Source organism: Cebus imitator, unplaced genomic scaffold (genome assembly GCF_001604975.1).
Source record: "Cebus imitator isolate Cc_AM_T3 unplaced genomic scaffold, Cebus_imitator-1.0 Scaffold219, whole genome shotgun sequence".
Taxonomy (NCBI): domain Eukaryota; kingdom Metazoa; phylum Chordata; class Mammalia; order Primates; family Cebidae; genus Cebus; species Cebus imitator.
In genome coordinates, this window is record NW_016107534.1 from 3,014,471 (window position 1) to 3,035,104 (window position 20,634).

Genomic DNA, 20,634 nt, shown 5'->3' on the forward strand with positions numbered 1-20,634 from the left:
GCTGGGAAGCGCAGCCCACGCCCCCTCCCGGGCGGCCCCCAGCTTTGCCACCGCAGGTGCCGACGTTTGCCTCTCGCCTTTACTCAAGCCCTTCATCAGCTTGGTGGTCCCTCTCCGGACGTCTGGGCTCTCCCTGCCTACAGGCTTTGGAGTCTGCGCTTTCCCTGACCCGCAGGAGTCCCTCGGATGGCTCCGGGGGCCGCCTTCCTCTGGGGGCTGTACAACGGCCTCTCCGGGAGCCACCTCCCAGGCTAGCGAGATACTGCCCTCCCAAGACGGCAGCATCTTCATCCCCGGACTCTGGGGACTTCCCTTTCCCTGGGGACTTCGGACTAAATTCTGTTAGACTCTGAGAAGCGCCCCTGTTCTCACCCAGAGGGGCCTCCTCCCTCTAACCCTGAGGAGGCCTCTGGCTCTGGCCGGCGTGTGTCTTCACCTTCTGACTCTGAGGAGCATCTATGATCTCGCCCCTGGAGGCCTCCCCTCTATTACGCTGAGGGGTCTCTGCTTTCTGATCCTGAGGGCCCTCCTCTCTCAGCCTCTGAGGGGTGTCCATCCTTGGCAGTCTTTGAAGTTCTGCTCTCTCCTGGCCCAGATGCAGGTCCGAGCCCAGCCCTTCAGGGGCATCTTGGGAAGACAGGTTTTGGGAGGGCAGGCCCCACGTCCCAGGGGTCCCGGCGGCGGGGGGGGGGTGAGTTTTCTCTCCTGGGTCTCAGGCTTTGCCTGGCTCCTCTCTTCCCTCTGGGCCAGGTCCTGGAAAGGAAGAGCACTTTGGGTCCAGGCTTGAGAGGGAACCCCCGGCCAGGGCCACTTCTCTTAGGGGAACCTGCGGACTCCAGGGGCCAGCCCTTGCCTGATTCCTGAATTTGTTAAAGCCATTTTATGTGGTGCGGAAGGTGCTTCAGTGCCCCTCACCCCAGCAGCTTCCTTCCGGGCAGGTCCACCCCTGCCATCCCCAACCTGACACCCTTGACATTTCACCTTGTACTCTGAGCTGCCTGGCACCCCAAAGCTCCTGCTCCTGGTGGGGTTCAGCTCTTGTAAGGAGCCTGAGGGAGAAAGACCAGTGTTGGGAGCTCATGTCCCAGCCTCTCAAGCACAGTCCACCTAGACTAGAGCCGGGAAGTTTAGGGAGTCCCAGTGCATGGCCGGGGATGCCCCGGGGGCGCTGTCTGAACCTCAGGGCTGTCACAGTTCATCAATCAGACAGCCACACACCTATTAGTCAGGTGTGCCTGCCAATAGCCCACCTCATCTTTCTCGTCCTCCCAGCCAAGGCAGACCACCCCAAAAGGACCTGCACAGCCTCTTCCTCAAGACCACCACAGGAGGCCTGGGAGTGAGAAGGGCCACAGTGCTGGGCTCCAGGGTCCCTCAGCACCAGCCATGCCCACTTTGTCCTGGTGTGCCCATCAGGCTCAGATAAGAAACCTGCCCTGGGCGTCTTACTTTTTACTCTTATTCAGAAAAACCTTCCTTAGCCTTTTTTTTCTGACAGCAAAATCAAAGGACATTTGAGATGAAATTTTAGGCCAGAGCCTGGCCTAAAAACTGCGAGCATTCATAATTAACAAAAGAAATCTAAAAAAAGAGATGATGTGATACCGCTCCACTGCAGCTGTGGAGGAAGGAGAGCTGTTCTGCATCCATACAACTAGTGAAAATGGATTTCATAAGCTCTGAAATTGAGAGCTTTCCCAAGAATACTGCATCTTGTTCTCTTGTGCAATATACAGACTTGTGAATATTCATAGCAGTAACCAAATGGGTGCACTCTCTGTGAAATCACATCTTTCAAATGGTGTGGTGGCTCACGCCTGTAATCCCAGCACTTTGGGAGGCTGAGGAGGGTGGATCACGAGGTCAGGAGTTTGAGACCAGCCTGGCCAAGATGGTGAAACCCCGTCTCTACTAAAAATACAAAAATTAGCTGGGTGTGGTGGCGGACGCCTGTAATCCCAGCTACTCAGGAGGCTGAAGCAGGAGAATCGCTTGAACCCAGGAGGGGGAAATTGCAGTGAGCTGACAGCGTGCCATTGCACTCTAGCCTGGGCTACAAGAGCGAAACTCTGTCTCAAAAAAAAAAAAATTTAGCTGGATGTGGTGGCATGTGCCTGTAATCCCAGCTACTCAGGAGGATGAGGCAGGAGAACTGCTTGAACCCAGGAGACAGAAATTGCAGTGAACCAGGATCGCGCCACTGCACTCCAGCCTGGGCAATAGAGCAAGACTACATTTCAAAACAAACAAACAAAAAACAAAACCCACTTGCCATCCCTGGGTGTCCCAGCGCTCAATCAGGAAGTGTGAGATGAAGAATGAGTGAAGAATGAAGTCCTAGGACTTGGGAGAGGACTTTCCTGCCTTGTCCCAATCCAGTCTGGCTGCCGCAGCCCCAGGGGCTCCCTGCCCTCCCGGCTGTCTGACAGTGTACCTCGTGTGAGCTCTGCGGGTCCTCCAGGGCTCTCCCACCCTTGGTCTGCACCACTCCCAGCTTCACCCAGATCTGGGGCTGCTGATGGGTCTCCCGCCTGCCCTCTGCAGGAGTTCACAGCCTGCCTCTGATGCACCTCTCTGGGCACATGGGCTCTGGAATGGGAGGGAGTCTGCCTGCCAGTCTGTTGAGACCTCACCCCATCACCAGATCCTGGGAGCTGGAATTTGGAGGTTAACCTTCCCAGGGGGCTGTGGGGCAACTATGGGTGCAACTAAGAGCCCAGGAGGTATAAGGAGGGGCATGGGGCAGGACCGCAGGAGGTGACAGGGGAAGGGCCCAGTTCTCGTTTACTTTGTGTGGCAACACAGAAGGAAAGGCAGAATTCCCAGGGGAGACTGACCCCTCGGGGAGCTGGTGGTTTTGGCTCAGGGAGTCCCTGTCCTGGGGTAGAGGGACAGCCTAGAATTCTGGAAGAGTCGGGAGCACCCTAGTCCATAGGACTCCATCCCCCAGTGTGGCAGGCAGCCTCTACGATGGCCCCTAAATGATCCCTGCCTCCTGGAATTCTTGTCCTCTGTGACCCCCCTTCCCCTCCACATGAAGGAACTTGGAGATAGATCCTTTCTGCCCCATTGAGCCTCAGATGAGACCACAGTTCTTGCCAGCAATGTCGGCTGGACCCTTCCTAAGTTGCACCACTAACACCCCCTCCTGATACAGCTGAGGGTGCCTTGGCCCAGAGAGGGCCACCAACCTGCCCAAAGTGACTCAGACAGCTGGTGGTTGAGCCAGGACTGGGACGCACATTCCCAGTTCCCAGCTCTGTTCTGGGCCCAGTCACCACAGCACCTCCCTCCTGGGGGCTCAGCCTAGCTGCAGTCCTGGAGGGAGGGGCCAGCGGCTGGGACTGTCAGCGCCTGTGTCTCAGGGGCACCCTTGGAGTCAGTGCCTTTGCCCTCTGAGGCCCTGCCAGGCCCCTTTCCCGCCGCGCTGTGGTCACATGGAAAGGCTTCCGGTATCACCACGCAAGTGATTTGACCAAGACAGTCGTTAACTGTGGAATGAGAATAACGGCTTGCCTGGAGAGAGCAGGCTCTGTGTGCCAGGCGTGGCCCCACGAGTCCACTGCTTCTCCTGGTAGCCCTTGGAGAAAAGATCTCTTCTCACAGTCATTTTCTAGCTGAGAGGAAAAGTAGACTGAAAGCCCACGGGGGCACCAGTGTGGAGATTTGAACCCAGCCCTGTCTCCAAAATCCTGCCCCTTCTGCTTGCCCTCACCACAGGGAGGCCCCAGTGTCCCCAGAACCTCTGTCCCCCCCATGCCCCCTCACCCGCTCACCAGCTGCTCAGGGTCCCCACCTGTGCTACCACCTGGCTGGCAGCACGGGCTCCATGCATGGCGGGCCTGGCCCCTTGGACCGAGTAACTGGGTCTCAGGTGGCCAGAAGAGGCCCAGCCCCATGCCAGTCAGCAGTTCCAAGTCCCACAGGAGCTGCAGGAAGATGAGGTGCCAGGGAGTGAGGGGCACCCACCCTGGCCTCAGCCACACCCCCTGGCCAGCCCCTACCTGCTCCTGGGCCCGCCGGCTCCACTCCATCTGCAGCAGCACAGTGGGCAGCTCCAGACCCAGGGGACAGCCCCAGTCCTTTTGCACCTGGAGGGGCAAGGTGGTGTCAGGTCCCCGCCTGTCCTCTTCCTTCTGAGGCAATGCACCTCCCTCACCTGTTGAATTGCAGCCCGGAGCTGGCCTGGGACTGCGGGGCACTGGAAGAGATACTGGTACAAAGCCAAGGGCTGCCTGGGGCTGCAGGGGAGCCCCAAGTCCCCCGGGGGGGCTGCCTGCACCATGGGAGCCTGGAGGGAGATGGAGGACAGACAGCCAGGAGCCAGGAGCAAGGAGGGACAAAGGCTCCAATCTCAATAATGCAGGGCCTGACACCTGAACCCTGGCTGGAATGCAGCCAAGTCTCATAGACTCTGGCCTGCCTCTGAGATGGCTTTTGTGGTCCTAGGGTGGCAGTGTGGAGTGAGCAGCGTGGCCCTGAGAGGGAGGTGTACGCATATGCTTGGTTACAGGAAACCCCGGTGAGCATTTGTTTGACATATACTGTACACTTGCACATCAGCCTCACAGCTGCATTATTTGCCCAGTATGGGCAGCGACAGCAGCTGCCACCAACAAAGTTTACCTTGTGCCAGGATGAAGACGCATCGTCCATGTAATCCTTTCTTGTAGCAACTCTATGAAGTAGGCTCTATTATTATTCCCACTTTATAGGTAAGACTGACTCAGAAATTAACTTGTCTGCACTTTGGGAGGCCGAGGCAGGCAGATCACAAGGTCAGGAGTTCAAGAACAGCCTGGCCAACATGGCAAAACCCTGTCTCTATTAAAAATACAAAAAATTAGCCGGGCATAGTGGTGTGTGCCTGTAATCCCAGCTACTCTGGAGGCTGAAGCAGGAGATGCTTGAACCCAAGAGGTGGAGATTGCAGTGAGCCGAGATTGTACCACTGCACTCCAGCCTGGGTGACAGAGTGAGATTCCGTCTCAAAAAGAAGAAAGAGAGGGAGAGAGAGAGAGGGAGGGAGGGAGGAAGGAAAGAAGGAAGGAAGGAAGGAAGGAAGGAAGGAAGGAAGGAAGGAAGGAAGGAAGGAAGGAGAAGGAAAGAAAGAAAGAGAGAAAGAAGGAAAGAAAGAAAAAGAAAGAAAGAAAGAGAAGCTTGTTCTAGGTCAAGTGTGTTAAGTGTGGTGGCTCACATCTGTAATCCTAGCACTTTGGAAGGATGAGGTGGGAGGATGGCTTGCGCCCAGGAATTTGAGACCAGCCTGGGTGATATAGCAAGACCCCAACTCTACAAAAAAAGCCAGGTGTGGTAGCATGCACCTGTAGTCACAGCTACTTGGAAGGCTGAGATGAGAGGATTGATTGAGCCTGGGAGGTCAAGGCTGCAGTGACTGAGAGCAAAACTCTGTCTCTAAAAAAAAAAAAAAAAGGAATAACTGGTCCTAACATGCTGCAATGTTTTTTCCTCTGGAGCTGGATGGACGTGATACCCTCTAGGAAGACGCGGTCTTGGGAGCCCATGCTGTCCATCAGCAAGAGGAGAGTGGTAAGAGGCCCTGCCCTGGTGAGCACTGCCCACGTGCTTGTCCCATGCAGCCCACCCAGTAAGTGCTGTCCATGGGTCACTGTTCATTCCTTGACACATACCAGATGCTTGTTGTTACCATCATCGTCTCACAGATGAATAGACAGGTCATCTAAGTTATCCAATCAGGAGAAGGGCTGAGTGAAGGAGCTCTGCCACCTTTACCTCCTTCCCTGTCGTGAGCAGATCTGCCTGCCCGCTACTTTGTCCCGTTCCATGAGAGAACGGTGCAGATCCTCCTCTTGGCCAGAAGAGAGAACAGTCCATGAAGCAGCAAGCAGGCTGAGTGGCCCTCAGTTCAACCCAGCACTCTCCTGCGTCCTTGCCTGAGCATAAAGCCCTTTACTCCCTGCTGGAATATCAGGGACCCAGCAATGAGGTTGGAGTCCCCTGACCTCATGAGCAAGGTCCCTGAAACACCAAGCCCACAGAGCTGGTAGGTGGCAAAGAAAACTAGAAATCTGGCCTTTTTCTGTCCCCAAACTCATGATCTCTACCTACGGTGTTGTCTTCACACTCTGCCTGTCTACTGCCCACACTTTTGCCCAGGGTGGGTGTGGTTGTGAAGACAGGCAGATATGCATTGCACATGTTTGTCTGGGTTTCTGACGGATGTGTGTTTCTGTGTGTGTTTCCATGTTTGTGTTTCTGTGTGTGTTTCTGTGTATGTTTCTGTATATGTTTCTGTGTGTTTCTGTGCGTGTTTCTGTTTGTGTTTCTGTGTATGTTTCTGTGTGTGTTTCTGTATGTGTTTCTATGTTTGTGTTTCTGTGTGTTGTTTCTGTGTGTCTTTCTGTGTGTGTTTCTATGTGTTTCTGTGTGTGTTTCTGTGTATGTTTCTGTATGTGTTTCTGTATGTGTTTGTGTTTCTGCATGTGTTTCTGTATGTTTGTGTTTCTGTGTGTTGTTTCTGTGTGTCTTTCTGTGTGTGTTTCTGTCCATGTGTTTCTCTGTGTGTTTCTGTATGTGTTTCTGTATGTGTTTGTGTTTCTGCATGTGTTTCTGTATGTTTGTGTTTCTGTGTGTGTTTGTATTTCTGTGTGCACACACAGGCACAGTCCATATTGCATTGCGGTCTATTGCTTCTCCTGTTCCTCACCCCAGGCATCGGGTCCCAGTGTCACTAGCTCTGAGAGTGGTCCAGAAGGTGCCTGCAACTCAGCACCCCCAAGCCACAAGGAAAGGGGAAGCCATTCTCTGATGAGGCCCCTTCTCCGTGGTTCCTCAGCCCCTGCAGGATCCCACATGGATCCACAGAAGGTACCACATGGGGCCATGGGCCATGCCTGCTACACAGAATGAGCACAGGACACCTAGATCCTCTTTCTGCCCACTGCAGGGTTTCCCAGACAGCACCAGGGAGTGGCTGGGTGGGGCAGCCCAGGCATGCAGGTGCAAGGAGTGAGCATGGCGCTGTGATTCTGGGGCCACTGATCCCTGGACCCCATGTTCCCAGCAGCCCAGCCTCTGTCCCAGCACCAGAAGGAAACACACACACACACACACACACACACACACACACACGGAAGCTTTCGGCAGGCCTAGAGTTTACTGCTTGTGACTCAACACAGCGGGGGTCTTTGCAGGGCAAGGGCCCAAGCTCCAGTGTCCAGGCAGGCATTCTCTCCTCAGCCTTGACCAGGGTGGGAGCTGCTTGCCAAGGGGAGACTCTGGGCGTGGTGAACCCTGGTCAGGCCCTGTCCTGGCTCAGGATGTCTCCTGGGGCTCCCAGCTGCGGCTGGGCAGAGCACCGGTGAGCAGGACTTGGGGGCAGGCCTCGGGTGGGATGCAGTGGGCCTCATGCTCCACCAGGCCTGCTGGGCACTGGCAACTGGGCACGCAGGGCCTCACGCAGTGGGCTGCCAGCTCCCCCAGGGGGATATGCTGATTGAAGCAGGTGCGGGGACAGGGCGGGCCACATTCATCGAACACGAAGCCACGGTCCAGGGGGCAGCTCACCACTGCAGAGGGAATGGGAGGCGGGGTCACCGAAGTACCTGTAACTGCCCCAGTCGCTGTGCGTACCCCTGCGAGACTCGCCATACCCTCCTGGTTCTGCTCTCAGCCCTCCAGGCTGCCCTTCTTCTCTGTGCTCACCCTCCCCCAACCTGCAGCGGGCATCACCCCCTTACCGCACAGTGTGGGGCCTCGCCAGGTAGGTGCTACTCCTGCCTGGCGACAGTGACTGGCGTAGGCTTCCAGGGCATCACAGAGGCAGGCATCAGCGGAGGAGCCAGGGCCACAGGCACAGAGGTCATAAACACAGGCGGCAAAGAAGGGCTCTGGTGGCACCACAGCATGGCAGCGACTGAACGGAGAGGACTTCAGCACCCCACACCGGGCATTGGCCTCACGCCTGACACGGTAGCCTGCTGCCCGGCATGGATCCACCTCTCGGCCTGCAGAACAGGGCTGGCCAGGCCCCATTCCCTCTGAGACCTGGGTAGGGAGGGCAGCCCTGACGTGACAGCACCAGGGGCAGCTGACCTCTCTCTGCCTGCCATGCCCTTCAAAGCACTTCCCACCCAGTCATTTGCTTTAGTCCCCAAAACCTCCCTAAAATAACAGCAAAGGAAGAGCACTGTCTACCTTCTTTTTGTCCCCATTTTACAGATGGACAGACCAAGGCCCAGAGCAGGTCAGCACTTGTCCAAAGTCACACAGCCAGTAAATGGTAAAATAGGACTTTGTGACAGTTCAGGTGACAGGCCTCTTTCAACAAGCCACCCTACCTTCTGGGACCAAGACAGGCAAGAAGCCCCCACACCTCCCTGAAAGCCCAAAAGCCCATCTTGTGTGACTTTGCCCCCCTCCCTCACTTTCCATGCCAGAGGGTTGCTCTGAGACTTATGCTCAGCTGCGCCTCCCCTAACCCCCATCCCCAGTTCCTGTGCCACTAACCTGCCAGCTGTTCCCAAATGCAGCCTCTGTGGGCAGGAGCCGCCCCTCAGGGCCCTGTAGATCATCCTGGGCGAAGCCGTTGAAGTTCCCACAGAGTCCACAAGTCCGGCCCTGGTAGGAGCCAGGTACGCTCACCTCTACCTGGGACTGCCCATCCCACAGCACCTGTGTGGAGAGGCCTGGGACTGAGGAGCAGGGGACAGGGGCCTCCAGAAGCCTGGGGTCCACCATGGCCCCAGGCACTGTGTTCATCGAAGCCAGTGCTGCAGGGGAGGAGAATGGACAGGTGGAGGCTCCCCTTGGAAGAAACACCGCCATGGCCAAGGCCAAGTGGACGCATGCTGTGCCAGCCTTGCACATAGACAGCTGCCAGGAGGAGCTGCCCACAGCTCCCACAAGAGGGCACCTTCTCCCGCTGCCATCCCTGAACTGGGCCACAGGTGAAATGCAACCCCCTTTCCAGGGATTCACTTTCTCATTGGCATCTGGGCCTTGTAGAGGACAAGCAGTTAGAGCTCGGATCAGAAGTGTACACGGCCTTATTCTATGAATTTACAGGTTGTGTTTCCTGCTGGGGGCAGGGGGCAGGGGGCAAATTACTCTTCCACATGAGAGTTGGAAGGAACCTGAGGCAGCCCCCAGGAGACTTTAGCTGAGATCCTCCCCACTGCCACTGACCCTTCCCCTTCCCTAATTTACAGATGAGAAGTCTGAGGCCCAGAGGAGGCTGGGGGCGGCTTAAGAGACTGAGCCAAGGTTAGAAACCCGGTTCAGAACTCAGAACTCCCCAGACTGCCTGGGAGATCTCTGACCCTGATCTACCTCCCCTCACACCCCTGCACCCCACTCCTTGCCTGTTTCGGCCAGGAGGTAGCTGGCATCCCCACTCCCTCTACAGATGCAGAAGCCTAAACAGGACTGATGCTCTCAGGCAGGCAGCCCATCCAGACTGCCCTGGAGCCGCACCTGGAGCCCCAGCTGGGCGTGTAGGATCACGGTGCGACCTCGCAGCTCCACGTACAGCAGCGGCTCCTGCAAGAGGGGCAAGGCCACCGGGCGCCCATCTACCTGGAGGAAAAGGGGGGTGGGAGGAGGGGCGACGTCGGGGTGCAAGGGTGGACAGCACGGGACCCACATTCCTCCACTCTCTGGGCTTTGCTCACCGTGACTGCCCCGCCCTGCAGCAGCCGCACAGCCAAGTCTCCCAGCAGCACTGCCACCTCCTGGGTCCAGGCCACGCCACGCCGGCCCCGGTCATCGTTGGTCACATGCACACTGTGGGCGGGAAAGTCCCGGGTGCCCCTGGTCAGCAGGGCTGGGTGTAGGGGTCAGGGGAAGAGAGAGGGGCTTGCGCACCTGAAGTCCCTGCCGTGGCAGTCCTTGGCCAGCACATAGCTGCAACTGCCCTGGAAGTGCAGCAGGCGGCCGTCGAAGGTGCGGTAATGGGGGTCTCCAAAGGCCATGCAGGAACCGGGCCGAGGCAGGCAGTGGGGGCAGCAGCTGCCAGGACTCAGGGCAGGGGCCTTGTCCTGCATTCAGCCCCAGACACTGTCAGACACCCTGCACTCCCTGCCATGCCCCTTGAAGACCCTCCCGGAAAACCAAGCATCTCCCAGGCGTCTCCAGGGAGCTCCAGGACTCCGGCCCCCAAACTCCCTGCAAGCAAGGTCAGGGCACCACTTCGTGGCTGCAGTGGGAACTGAACCGTCCCCAGCTCCAGGCTGGCTGCAGGAGCCCAGCCTCCCTCTTTTATGCCTGGTCACACCAGGATGTCAGTACCATGAGCCCCCACCCTGTCTCCACCACCTTAGATTGCGTACTCACGGGGCCACATGAGAGCGGTGAGCAGCGCTGGCTCTGGCAATGCACGGTGCCTGCCATGCAAGAGCAGCTGGTGCAGGCATCCACCGTCCAGTGCTCTCCAGAGGCCACCTCACGGCCCTGGTGCACACAGGACTGGGTGGGAGCTGAAAGGATAGGAGCTGGGAGGGTCAGCTGCCCCTCCCACACACCCAGAGGGTCTGGCTTACCCCTCCCCCATCATCCTGGCCGTGCACCTTGGCATCGCTCACAGCAGCTGCCAGCCTGGGGCACCTTCGCCCAGCCATGGGGGCAGGAGAGGGCCTGGCACTCCTCGAGGTGGCACTCCACATGGCCCCCCTGAGGACAGACATCACTGTTTTGAGGTTTCCTGCATGGTCAGAGTCCCTGGCCTCATGCTTCTGGGGGCCTCTGGGCACAGCTTCTGCCTGCCCCTCCCACAACACACTCTTCATAGTTCAAGTGGGGAATGATATCCAGCCTTCGGCTCTGTGACCTGACGCAGGGATGCTCCTGCCCCTTAAAGACCCCATATTTGCAGGGCACGGTGGCTCATGCCTGTAATCCCAGCACTTTGGGAGGCCAAGGCGGGTGGATCACGAGGTCAAGAGATCAAGACCATCCTGGCCAGCATGGTGAAACCTTGCCTCTACTAAAAATACCAAAAAATTAGCTGGGCGTGGTGGCGAATGCCACCTTCAGCTACTTGGGAGGCTGAAGGAGAATTGCTTGAACCCAGGAGGCGGAGGTTGCAGTGAGTTGAGATCGCACTACTGCACTCCGGCCTGGTGACAGAGCAAGACTCCGTCTCACATTTGCTGGTGGAGTGTTGGAGTGTTGGACACTCCTCCTTTTACCATCTGTGAGGTCCTCCACCCTCCCAGCCCCACCCTTGCTCACTCGGCACGTGCAGGCAATGCAGGCATTGCTGGGGTCCCGCCAGCTCTCTCCATCTGCCATTCTCCGGCCCTCGGCTTCCACCACACATTCTGAGGAGGGAGACATGGGATGGGCAGCCACTGTTCCTCCAGCCGCATCCACCCTCCCCAGAGCTCACCCTGCATTTCATGACAGGAAAGCACCCCCTCCATTTCCCTAGCACCCTGATGGTGTTGGTTTCTTCAGCCAATATCTAGGGAGCCTATTAGACATCAGGCCTCGCATCGGTGCTCAGGATATCTCTAGGGTCCTAGGAGCCCAAATAGCCAGAGGCTGGAACCCCACTCTAGGCCAGCTGCCTGATCAGCCATGCAATGCCCTCTTAGTGGGCTTGGGGTTCTGGAGCCCCGACAGGCATCAGGCCAGGCCTTGAGAATCTAGGCTTCATCCTAGCTTCCCCTGCCTTATGGGTCTCCTCCACCTCAAGGAACAGCCCCCCTCTGTTTCTAGAGAGAAATGACCCCCACATTCTTTTTTTTCTTTTTCTTTTTTTTTTTTTGAGACTGAGTCTCACTCTGTTGCCAAGGCTGGAGTGCAGTGGCGTGATCTCAGCTCACTGCAACCTCTGCCTCCAGGGTTCAAGCAATTCTCCTGCCTTGGCCTACCAAGAAGCTGGGATTACAGGCGCGTGCCACCACGCCCTGCTAATTTTTTGTATTTTTAGTAGAGATGTGGTTTCACCATGTTAGCCAGGCTGGTCTCGATCTCCTGACCTCAGGTGATCCACCTGCCTCGGCCTCCCAAATTGCTGGGATTACAGGCGTGAGCCACTGCGCCCAGCCTACCCTGCATTCTTTCCTAGAAATCAAGTACAGGCCCTGGGCTACCCACTTGGCCCATGAATGCCTCCCCTTCCTGTCCTCCCCCGGGCTCCTCTCTGAGGGTGGAGGCCAAGGCTGGGCACTTACCCTGGCACATGGGGCAGCAGCTCCCAGGAGGAGTGTGGCGCTCTGAGAGGGGACAGCTGAGCTCAGGACAGGCCTGGTGAACGCAGAGCCAGGTCAGGTCCTGCCCATGGAACACAAGAGGCAGAGAATGGCCGATCTCAGGGAACTGGCAGAGGAGTCGGGCATAGGCAGGATGTGACAGTCAGGACAAGCAGGCGAATGTCAGGGTGAGTGGAGAGCCCCAGAGCCGCTGCAGGAGAGGAGTGGCAGCCACGGCCCATAGGGAAGGCAGAAGAGGGGCTCTGTGAGTCCCCAAAGCAGGAGGGCTCACCTGGCACTGGCATATGTAGCAGGGGTCTGGTGGGGCCAGCTCAGATCCTAGCAGGCCCTCTGAACAGTTACTCAAAGCCTCTGTGAAGACAAGAACCCAGAGTGGGACACAGAAAGAGGGGCACAGGGCTGGAAATCCCAGCTGTCCCCACGAACCATGTCCCCAGACTTCTAACTGGAACTCCTGGGCATACCCATATCCCCAGCACCTTGACTCCAAGGAAGATAAGTCCTCTTTCCCTTTAGTTCAGTCAAATCTATGCTGTTTTGTTTTTTTTTTTCCAGACTCAGTCTCATTCTATCGCCCAGGCTGGAGTGCAATGGTGTGATCTTGGCTCACTGCAACCTCCGCCTCCTGGGTTCAAGTGATTCTCCTGCCTCAGCCTCCTGAGTAGCTGGGATTACATGCGCCCACCACCACGCCTAGCTAATTTTTGTATTTTTAGTAGAGACAGGGTTTCGCCATGTTGGTCAGGCTGGTCAACTCCTGACCTCATGATCCACCTGCCCCGGCCTCCCAAAGTGCTAAGATTTCAGGCATGAGCCACGGCACCCCGCCCAATTTACACGTTTTAAAAGAAACTTTGCTAGGCTATTATTTGGGGCCAGGTGGGGATGCAAGGTGTCTGGAAACAGACGGAGGGTGGCTTCTTAGCCTGAGGTCACTAAGAATGGCCAACGTGAGCACCTGCTGTCCCTCCAGCTATCTGTAATACAGTGCGGCTGCGACACGCAGGGAAGCACACAGCCAGGCGTCCTAGGTTGGAATCCTGATGCCAGCGCTCAGTGCCTGTGCTCATTAGGTTAGATTAATCCACCTCTCGGAGCCTCAGTTTCTTAATATGTAAAAAGAGAGTAATAATACTTCCCTCACTGGGTAACTGTGAAAACAAAGTGAGAGACTTTATTAAGAGTGCCAAGTACAGCATGTGGCATGCAGTAGGTGCTTAATAAATGTTAGTCTTCTTCTCTTCCCCGAAGCACCCCCTAGCAAGTGTTGATCAGAGCAGCACTCTGCTGGATGGCAGGGATGGCTGCACAGCATTACAAACGTAATTAATACCACAAACTGTGCACTTAAAAATGGTTAGGATGGTATATTTTAGTGTCTTTTACCACAGCAAAAAAAAAAAAAAAAAAGAAAAGAAAACCTGGGCCTGGTGGCTCACGCCTGTAATCCCAGCACTTTGGGAAGCTGAGGCTGGTGGATCACCTGAGGTCAGGAGTTTGAGACCAGCCTGGTCAACATGGTAAAACCTCATCTCTACTAAAAATACAAAGTTAGCCAGATGTGGTGGTGCATGCCTGTAATCCCAGCTACTCAGGAGGCTGAGGCAGGAGAATCCTTTGAATCCACAGGTTGCAGTGAGCCTAGATCGCGCCACCACACTCCAGCCTGGCAACAAAGTGAGATTCTATCTCAAAAAATGAAAACAGAAACAAAAAAACCAAAAAAACAAATTGGAGAAAATAAGAGGATTATCATAATTAAAAGTCTGTTTTTTCTGTGTAAGGATAATGTTAACCTATACTGCAAAGGTAGGTTATTATTTCAGTGATATGCTTGGTCCTGGTCCTCACGTCTCAGCACAACTGTCGCTCTGCAGCGTCACCTGCTGGCCAAGATGCTCCACAAACTGCACCCAGCTATGGAGAGGCAAGGGGTCCTGCCAGCTTCCCCAGCTTCCCCAGCTCCCTGATCGCTCAGCCAGGCATGGGGTTACAGAACAGTCCGCTGGTGTCAGCAAAAATGAGGGGCTGGGACTGGGGAGGAAGGCCGGCAGCCCTACCCTCATATCCACCCCCACAGCCCTGGACTCACGGGCACAGGTGGGACAGCAGTGCTGGGGCCCAGGAGACAGGAGCTGGCTGGGGGGGCAGCCCACCAGGCTGGGGCACTGCCGCCGGTGACAGCGAAGGCTGGGAGGCCCCTCAAGCTGTGGCTACAAGAGTGAGAGAGTAGCGGTGGGTTCTGGGCCAGGAAAACCCAGAGCTGCCTTGGAGGGGACTTTTCCCCAGCCCCCACTCCCTGGAGCCTCTCTCAGGCTCTGAACTCAAGACTTAAGAGGGACTCAGTGTCCCCTAGATGTGCTCCTCACCCCATGCCCTAGCGTCTGAGATGTCTCCTCTTTTCAGTCACTTGGGCCTGAGTCCTCATGTGACCTCTGATCCTCCTGCAGGCTCAGGCCATCCTCCACCCCACCCCCATGGCTAAGTCCCCTGACCTGTGATGTCATTTGCCTGCTCCAAGCCCTTCCATGGCCTTTCAAACAGAATCTCCACAATATGACCCCCAGCCCCATCCCAGGTGGCTCCCCAGCCATATGCCCCACACCGCAGCCAGGGGGCCACCCAGGGCCTCCCAAACACTTGGAACCTGGGCTCCTTGTCTAAGCCCAGACCCAGATGATAATGATGAATGGGGTGTGGTTAGAAAGAGGGGCCCTGTTAGCCCCGGGCCTGCCTCGCCTCCTGGCCGCAGGGATATGCTCGTCTGGTCCCCAGAGTGCCCGCTCCAGCCAGTGTCCAGTTTGGCTGGGCCTCATCCCATGCTGTCCGCTCCCCACCCCACAAGGTGCCCCAGGCCCTCCACTGTGCCCTTGCTCACCTCACAGATGCACACTTCACAGGGATCTGCCCCAGGCTGGAAGCTCTCCCCGGGCTCGTACTTCCGGCCCTCATGTTCACAGTCTTCGAGGTGGGGTGAGAGCAGAATGAGACCAGAGGGCCTGATAGTGAGACCGGGGTGGAGTCCTCTGTCTCCAGCCTCCCCAGGCCCCAGGGCGTGGGGTGTTCCCAAGAACAGAGGCCACATCTCCAGCTGCCTGTCTCTGCCACCCGGCCCAGCAGAGACAGAGAGGTGTGGTCCCAGGGCTCCCTCCTTGGCTTTCCCCTCCCATCCCAGGCTTCCAGTACCAGAGCATCGAGGGCAGCAGTCATGGGGCCCCTGGTGGGGTTGGGCACAGGAGCTGATGCACTGGACGCGTGCACAGGTGACGATGCCCTTATGACACACGCAGGAGGAGCAGGGACTGTCAGGAGGCACCCAGCTACTGCCTTCAGGGTGTTCTTCCCCATAAGCCAGGCAGCCTGCGGTGCAAGGTGGGCAGGGGTGAGCTTGGAGGCTGAGATCTGGACATCTGCTCTTGGTCTCCCACCCTCAGTGACCACCTAGGCATGTGGTGCCAGGAGGGGGGTCTGCAGGGATGTGGTAGGAAGGTGGGATGGGGCAGGACTGCTGGCTGTTGTGGAGGGTTCAGAACACCTGGATTCTAATCCTGTTCTGTTCCTGCCTGCTCTCGAGACCAAGCTCCAGGCAGCAGGCACTGCCCAGTACAGCCTGCACTGGCCACAGTACCTGGCATGCAGCAGATGTGTCGTAAATGCATGTGAACCAGATGAATGGCTCCATCGCTAACCATGTGCCCAACGTAACTCAATCTCTCTGCACCTCAGTCTCCTCATCTGTTAAGTGAGGATTTCCTCTGCCTTGCCTCCCTCCCAGAGCAAGTGAAATGCCAAAACAGTTCTGTGGTTCTGTAGAAACACCATGCTGGGCTGTGTGTGGGGCGAGGGGGCAGCGGGCAAGCTAAGAAAGGTTCATGTTCAGAGCCAGATGGTCCTGATGCCCATCCTGACTCTGCCGCCACCTTCTTCTTCTTCTTCTTCTTCTTTTTTTTTTGGAGGTGGAGTCTCATTCTCATACACAGGTTGGAGTGCAGTGGCGGGATCTGGGCTCACTGCAACCTCCACCTCCCAGGTTCGAGAGATTCTCCTTTCTCAGCCTCCCCAGTAGCTGGGATCATAGGCATGTGCCACTACGTCCAGCTAATTTTTGTATTTTTAGTAGAGACAGAATTTCACCATGTTGGCCAGGCTGGTCTTGAACTCCTGACCTAAGGTGATCCACCTGCCTCAGCTTTCCAAAGTGCTAGGATTACAGGTGTGAGCCACTGCACCCAGCCACCTGCCACCTTCTCTACCTCTCTGTACCTCCACTTTCTCATCCGTGAAATAGGAGGAAGAAGAGTGCTTATCTGGTAAGTTGTTGTGCTGATTAAATGAGATAATACAGGCAAAGTGCACAGGGCCTGGCTCATGCTACCTGCTCACTAAATGTCAGGTGTCTTGATAATGGTGGTGATGATGATGATGATGATGAATGGGGTGTGGTTAGAAAGAGGGGCAGCTTTTTATTTTATTTTTAGACAGTTTTCTTTGTTTCCCAGGCTGGAATGCAGTGCTGCAAATGCAGCTTACTGCAGCCTCAAACTCCTGGGCTCAAGTGATCCTCCCACCTTGGCCTCCCAAAGTGCTGGGGTTACAAGTGTGAGCCGCCACACCTAGCTCAAGAAAGGCAGCTTTGAGGGAACTCTAACCAGCACCTGGAAGGGGGATGGTCTGTGCAGGCCAGGACAGGAAGAGGCAGGAGAAGCTGAAGGTGGCAAGGTTGTGCAAGGGACAGTTGTGGGGGGCAGGGAGATGGGAGAAGAGCTGGCTGAGGGGAGGGAGTTGGGGTGGACACAGGGACACTGGGCCAAGGGGCTGAAGCCAGGGGTGGGACTGGGGCTGGCTATACCTCTGCAGCGAGGGCAGCAGCTCCCCTGCTCGGTGACCTGGAGCTGGCAAGGAAGGGGTGGGCACCGCAGCCGCACACAGCTGACTTGGCCAGCCTGTAGGAGATGCAGGGACACTGGCTTGCTGCCGAGGCTGGGGCCCAGAGGTGACATGATCCAGGTGCCACTCCACGCCCCTACCTCCTGCCATACCTGACAGCGACACCGCTCACAGCTGCCTGCTGGTCCCTCAAACTCCTCCCCATCCTGGTGCTCCTGACCCTGAGTGACGCAGCCTGTGAGGGACACATCTCCTGGGGGGGGAGCCTGTACCGCCCTGCCCTGTTCGGCCCAACCTTAGGCTTGGCAGGAAGGAAACGGGGAGGGAGATATGGGGAAGGGCATGGGCGTCGGGCACGAGGAAGGCAGCTCACTGTGGCAAACAGGGCAGAAGCAGGGGCCTGGAGAGGGGTGGGGGCAGAGAGCAGGGGGACATGGCTTCTTCTGGCAGCGCATGGAACCTTCCTGGGGGAGAGAGACCCATCACACCCCTCAACTGGACTGCACGTTTCCCCAGGGCTGGAGCCTCTACTGAGCTGCAGGGGCCCAAGCCCCCACCCTTGGCCTGGGAGACCTGAGCCCAGTCCTGTCCCATGAGATGTCAAGGCACAGTGTACCCCTTGCCACCTGAGTGGAGGAGATGGTCTCTTCTTGGCCAGAGAGGAGGATCAAGGGAGGAAAGCTTACCAAGGTCCCAAAGGGACCGCCTCACCTGGCAGGTGCAGAGGGAGCAGGTGGGGTCCAGTGGGTCAGGAAGGGTCTCTCCAGAGGCAGCAGTGACGCCATGGTAGAGGCATCCTGGCAGTGTGGAGAGTGCAACCGAACAGCTGCCATCAACAGAACAACAGACACACACAGCCCCTCCCCCCCACACACACCCACACCCACATACACACACAGCACCCACATACACACCCACACACACAGCAGCGGGGAGTGCAACAGAAGAGTGGCCATCAACAGAACCTCCACTGTCACACACACACACAGCCCTCCCCCACACACAGCCACACACACCACATACACACACACACATATACACACACAGACACCCCCCACATACACATACCACAGACACACATAGACAGACACACACGTACCCACACACAGCTACACAAAAACACACCTACACACACCCACATTCCCACAAACACACACATACACACATCCACATACTCACACACCCACAAACCCACATACACAGAAGTGCACATACACCCACACGCAGACACCACATACACACCCCTCCACACATACCCTCATACACAGACACAAATACAGACACACACACACACACAGCCATACACACACGCACACATAGGGACACACACACATACACATAGAGCAACACACACATATACACTGCTACACACACACATACACACATGGCCACACACACAGACACATATATACAGCCACACACACATACAGACACACACATACAGCCCCACACACACATACACATACACAGACACACACATATGCACATACACACATGGCCACGCACATAGAGCAACACACACTCACACATACACACAGTCACACACAGATACAGCCAAACACACACAGAATAACACACACAGGTACACACACACACACACAGCCAAACACAGATACATACGTACACACACAGCCCCACACACACATACACACAGCCCCACACACAGCCACACACACACAGCATGAGCCACACACTCATGCATACACACATACAGACACACACAGCCACACACACACATACAGGCCCCCCCACACACACACACACAGCCCTGCCTGGGACCTCTATTGTGGGTGAGGGAATCAGAGAGTGAGAGAATAGTACGGTGGGGTGGGGTCGGCAGGCAGTGGGAGGGCTGGGAGGAGAGCAGGGTGGGTGAGAGGCACCTGGGGAAGCCTGGGCGAGAGTGCCTGCATGTGTCTGTCTCAAGGGAGGGCTGATGTGGGAGGCTTGTCCCCGGGGAGCCCCAGCAGGGGGAATGGAAGGGCAGGTGTGGCCCTACCCTGGCAGGTTGGGCAGCAGTGCCCAGATGGGATGAGTGGGTGGCTGCAACCCAGAGGCTCACAGGGCAGGCGGCCGCAGGTCACGAAGCCTCCAAGGCAGGTACACCGGTGGCAGGGTTCTCGGGGATCCGGGAACTCCTGATTACTCAGGTAGGACTCCCCCAGGTACTCACAGCCTTTCGGAGATGAGACAGAGAGGCCGAGGGGAGGGACAGAAACCGATGAGAGGGCAGCAGTTGTAGGCTCTGAGCGTGGGCCTGGGGGGCATCCAAGATCTCAAAGATCTAGCGTGGGGGGCGGAGTCACAGTCCAAGCCCAGAGGTCAAAGCAGTTGTGAGGGAGGGTGTTTGAATTAGCCAAAGGGCAAACTTTCTCCCCTCTAACCGGCAATAAATCTTCCTGTTTAACCTGTAGAAAAACACCAGTAAAGAATCTGCTGCCCTGGTGTTAAACACTCAGCAGATCATTGCCAGAGGCACCAGTTTCTCAACCAGGAGAGCCAGGAGTAGCCCCAGCTGACTCAGATGGTGCAGACTCAAGGTAGGGCCTTTCCCACACTCTTCCAAGCCCTCTGATGAATACAGGAGGGTGTGGGGTCCCAGGGTGGTGGCAGCCTGCCCTTGGCACCTCTGGCATTGGCTCACTTCCCTTTTTAAAAAAGAGAGGGTGACTAGAGGTGACCGGCCAGGAGATGGTCGCCCAGATCAAAGCTCATGTGGCCTCACTGGAGCGCACTGCCCCAGAAGATCAAGTCATGCTCCTGGCAGGCATGCCCCTGGAGGATGAAGCCACCCTGGGACAGTGCTGGGTGGAGACCCTGGCCTCCTTGGAAGTAGCAGGCCGCATGCTTAGAGGTAAAGTCCATGGTTCCCTAGCCCGTGCTGGGAAAGTGAGAGGTCAGACTCCTAAGGTGGCCACACAGGAGAAGGAAGAAGGAAGAGGGAGAAGAAGAAGAAGAAGAGGAGGAGGAGGAGGAGGAGGAGGAAGAAGAAGTGGCTGATGCAGTCCAACCAGCGCTTTGTCAACGTGCCCACCTTTGGCAAGAAGAAGGGCCTCAATGCCAACTCTTTAGTCCTTTGTAATTCTGGCTTTCTCTAATGAAAAAGCCACTTAGTTCAAAATAAAAATAAAAATAAAAAGAGGATGAATTTCAGGCTCTAAGCCTTGGCAGGCAAAAGTATCTGACAGGATTTAACAACATTATAATTTTAATTGTATTCATTTTTATGGTAATCTGATCCTGGCAAATCTAATTTTCCATTTACGTATAGTATGATATAAAACTCCTTTCTAAATCAATTTCAATTAATGCGAGTTAATTTGAAGGCAAATAAAATTACAGCTGGTAGAGGGCAAGTGGCAAAAATCGCCAAGATGGCACAAGAGTGAGGGAAGCCAGGGAAGGCTGGGGGCCTGGTCTGGCTCTCGTAACTTTTTACAACAGCCAAATTTAGGCCCAGAGAGGTTATGTAACTTGCCCAAGACCACAGGACAAATAGCAACAGAGTCAGGAGAAAATCCAGGCTTTAGCCTCAGGCTTTTTTCTTTTT

General features: G+C 56.2%; 1 protein-coding gene, 1 long non-coding RNA gene and 1 pseudogene across 3 annotated transcripts in view; 1 reads left to right on the plus strand and 2 right to left on the minus strand.

The window, feature by feature from the left end:
• Positions 1 to 2,843: 2,843 nt before the first annotated feature.
• Positions 2,844 to 4,028, minus strand: LOC119474223. Its single transcript, XR_005203512.1, has 3 exons — positions 3,809 to 4,028; positions 3,192 to 3,580; positions 2,844 to 2,904 (listed from the first exon to the last, which is right to left on the minus strand). It is a non-coding gene; the product is annotated as an uncharacterized LOC119474223 (long non-coding RNA).
• A 3,082-nt stretch (positions 4,029 to 7,110) lies between these two features.
• The window catches only part of LOC108318475 (kielin cysteine rich BMP regulator), a 31,089-nt gene continuing 17,565 nt past the window's right edge, over positions 7,111 to 20,634 (minus strand). Inside the window, exons 20-38 of the mRNA XM_037746073.1 lie at positions 19,084 to 19,260; positions 17,796 to 17,881; positions 17,458 to 17,548; positions 17,237 to 17,319; positions 17,047 to 17,140; positions 15,384 to 15,557; positions 15,076 to 15,158; positions 14,290 to 14,410; positions 12,469 to 12,548; positions 12,159 to 12,258; positions 11,212 to 11,300; positions 10,548 to 10,650; positions 10,315 to 10,457; positions 9,847 to 10,019; positions 9,654 to 9,765; positions 9,457 to 9,558; positions 8,491 to 8,655; positions 7,722 to 8,028; positions 7,111 to 7,550 (exon numbers count right to left, since the gene is read on the minus strand). Coding sequence (XP_037602001.1) covers positions 7,297 to 7,550; positions 7,722 to 8,028; positions 8,491 to 8,655; positions 9,457 to 9,558; positions 9,654 to 9,765; positions 9,847 to 10,019; positions 10,315 to 10,457; positions 10,548 to 10,650; positions 11,212 to 11,300; positions 12,159 to 12,258; positions 12,469 to 12,548; positions 14,290 to 14,410; positions 15,076 to 15,158; positions 15,384 to 15,557; positions 17,047 to 17,140; positions 17,237 to 17,319; positions 17,458 to 17,548; positions 17,796 to 17,881; positions 19,084 to 19,260 — 2,537 coding nt within the window. The 3' untranslated portion in view covers positions 7,111 to 7,296. The remainder of the gene's footprint in view (positions 7,551 to 7,721; positions 8,029 to 8,490; positions 8,656 to 9,456; positions 9,559 to 9,653; positions 9,766 to 9,846; positions 10,020 to 10,314; positions 10,458 to 10,547; positions 10,651 to 11,211; positions 11,301 to 12,158; positions 12,259 to 12,468; positions 12,549 to 14,289; positions 14,411 to 15,075; positions 15,159 to 15,383; positions 15,558 to 17,046; positions 17,141 to 17,236; positions 17,320 to 17,457; positions 17,549 to 17,795; positions 17,882 to 19,083; positions 19,261 to 20,634) is intronic.
• LOC119474224 lies at positions 19,740 to 20,205 on the plus strand (annotated as a pseudogene). The gene has a single exon (XR_005203513.1). The product of XR_005203513.1 is annotated as an uncharacterized LOC119474224 (transcript).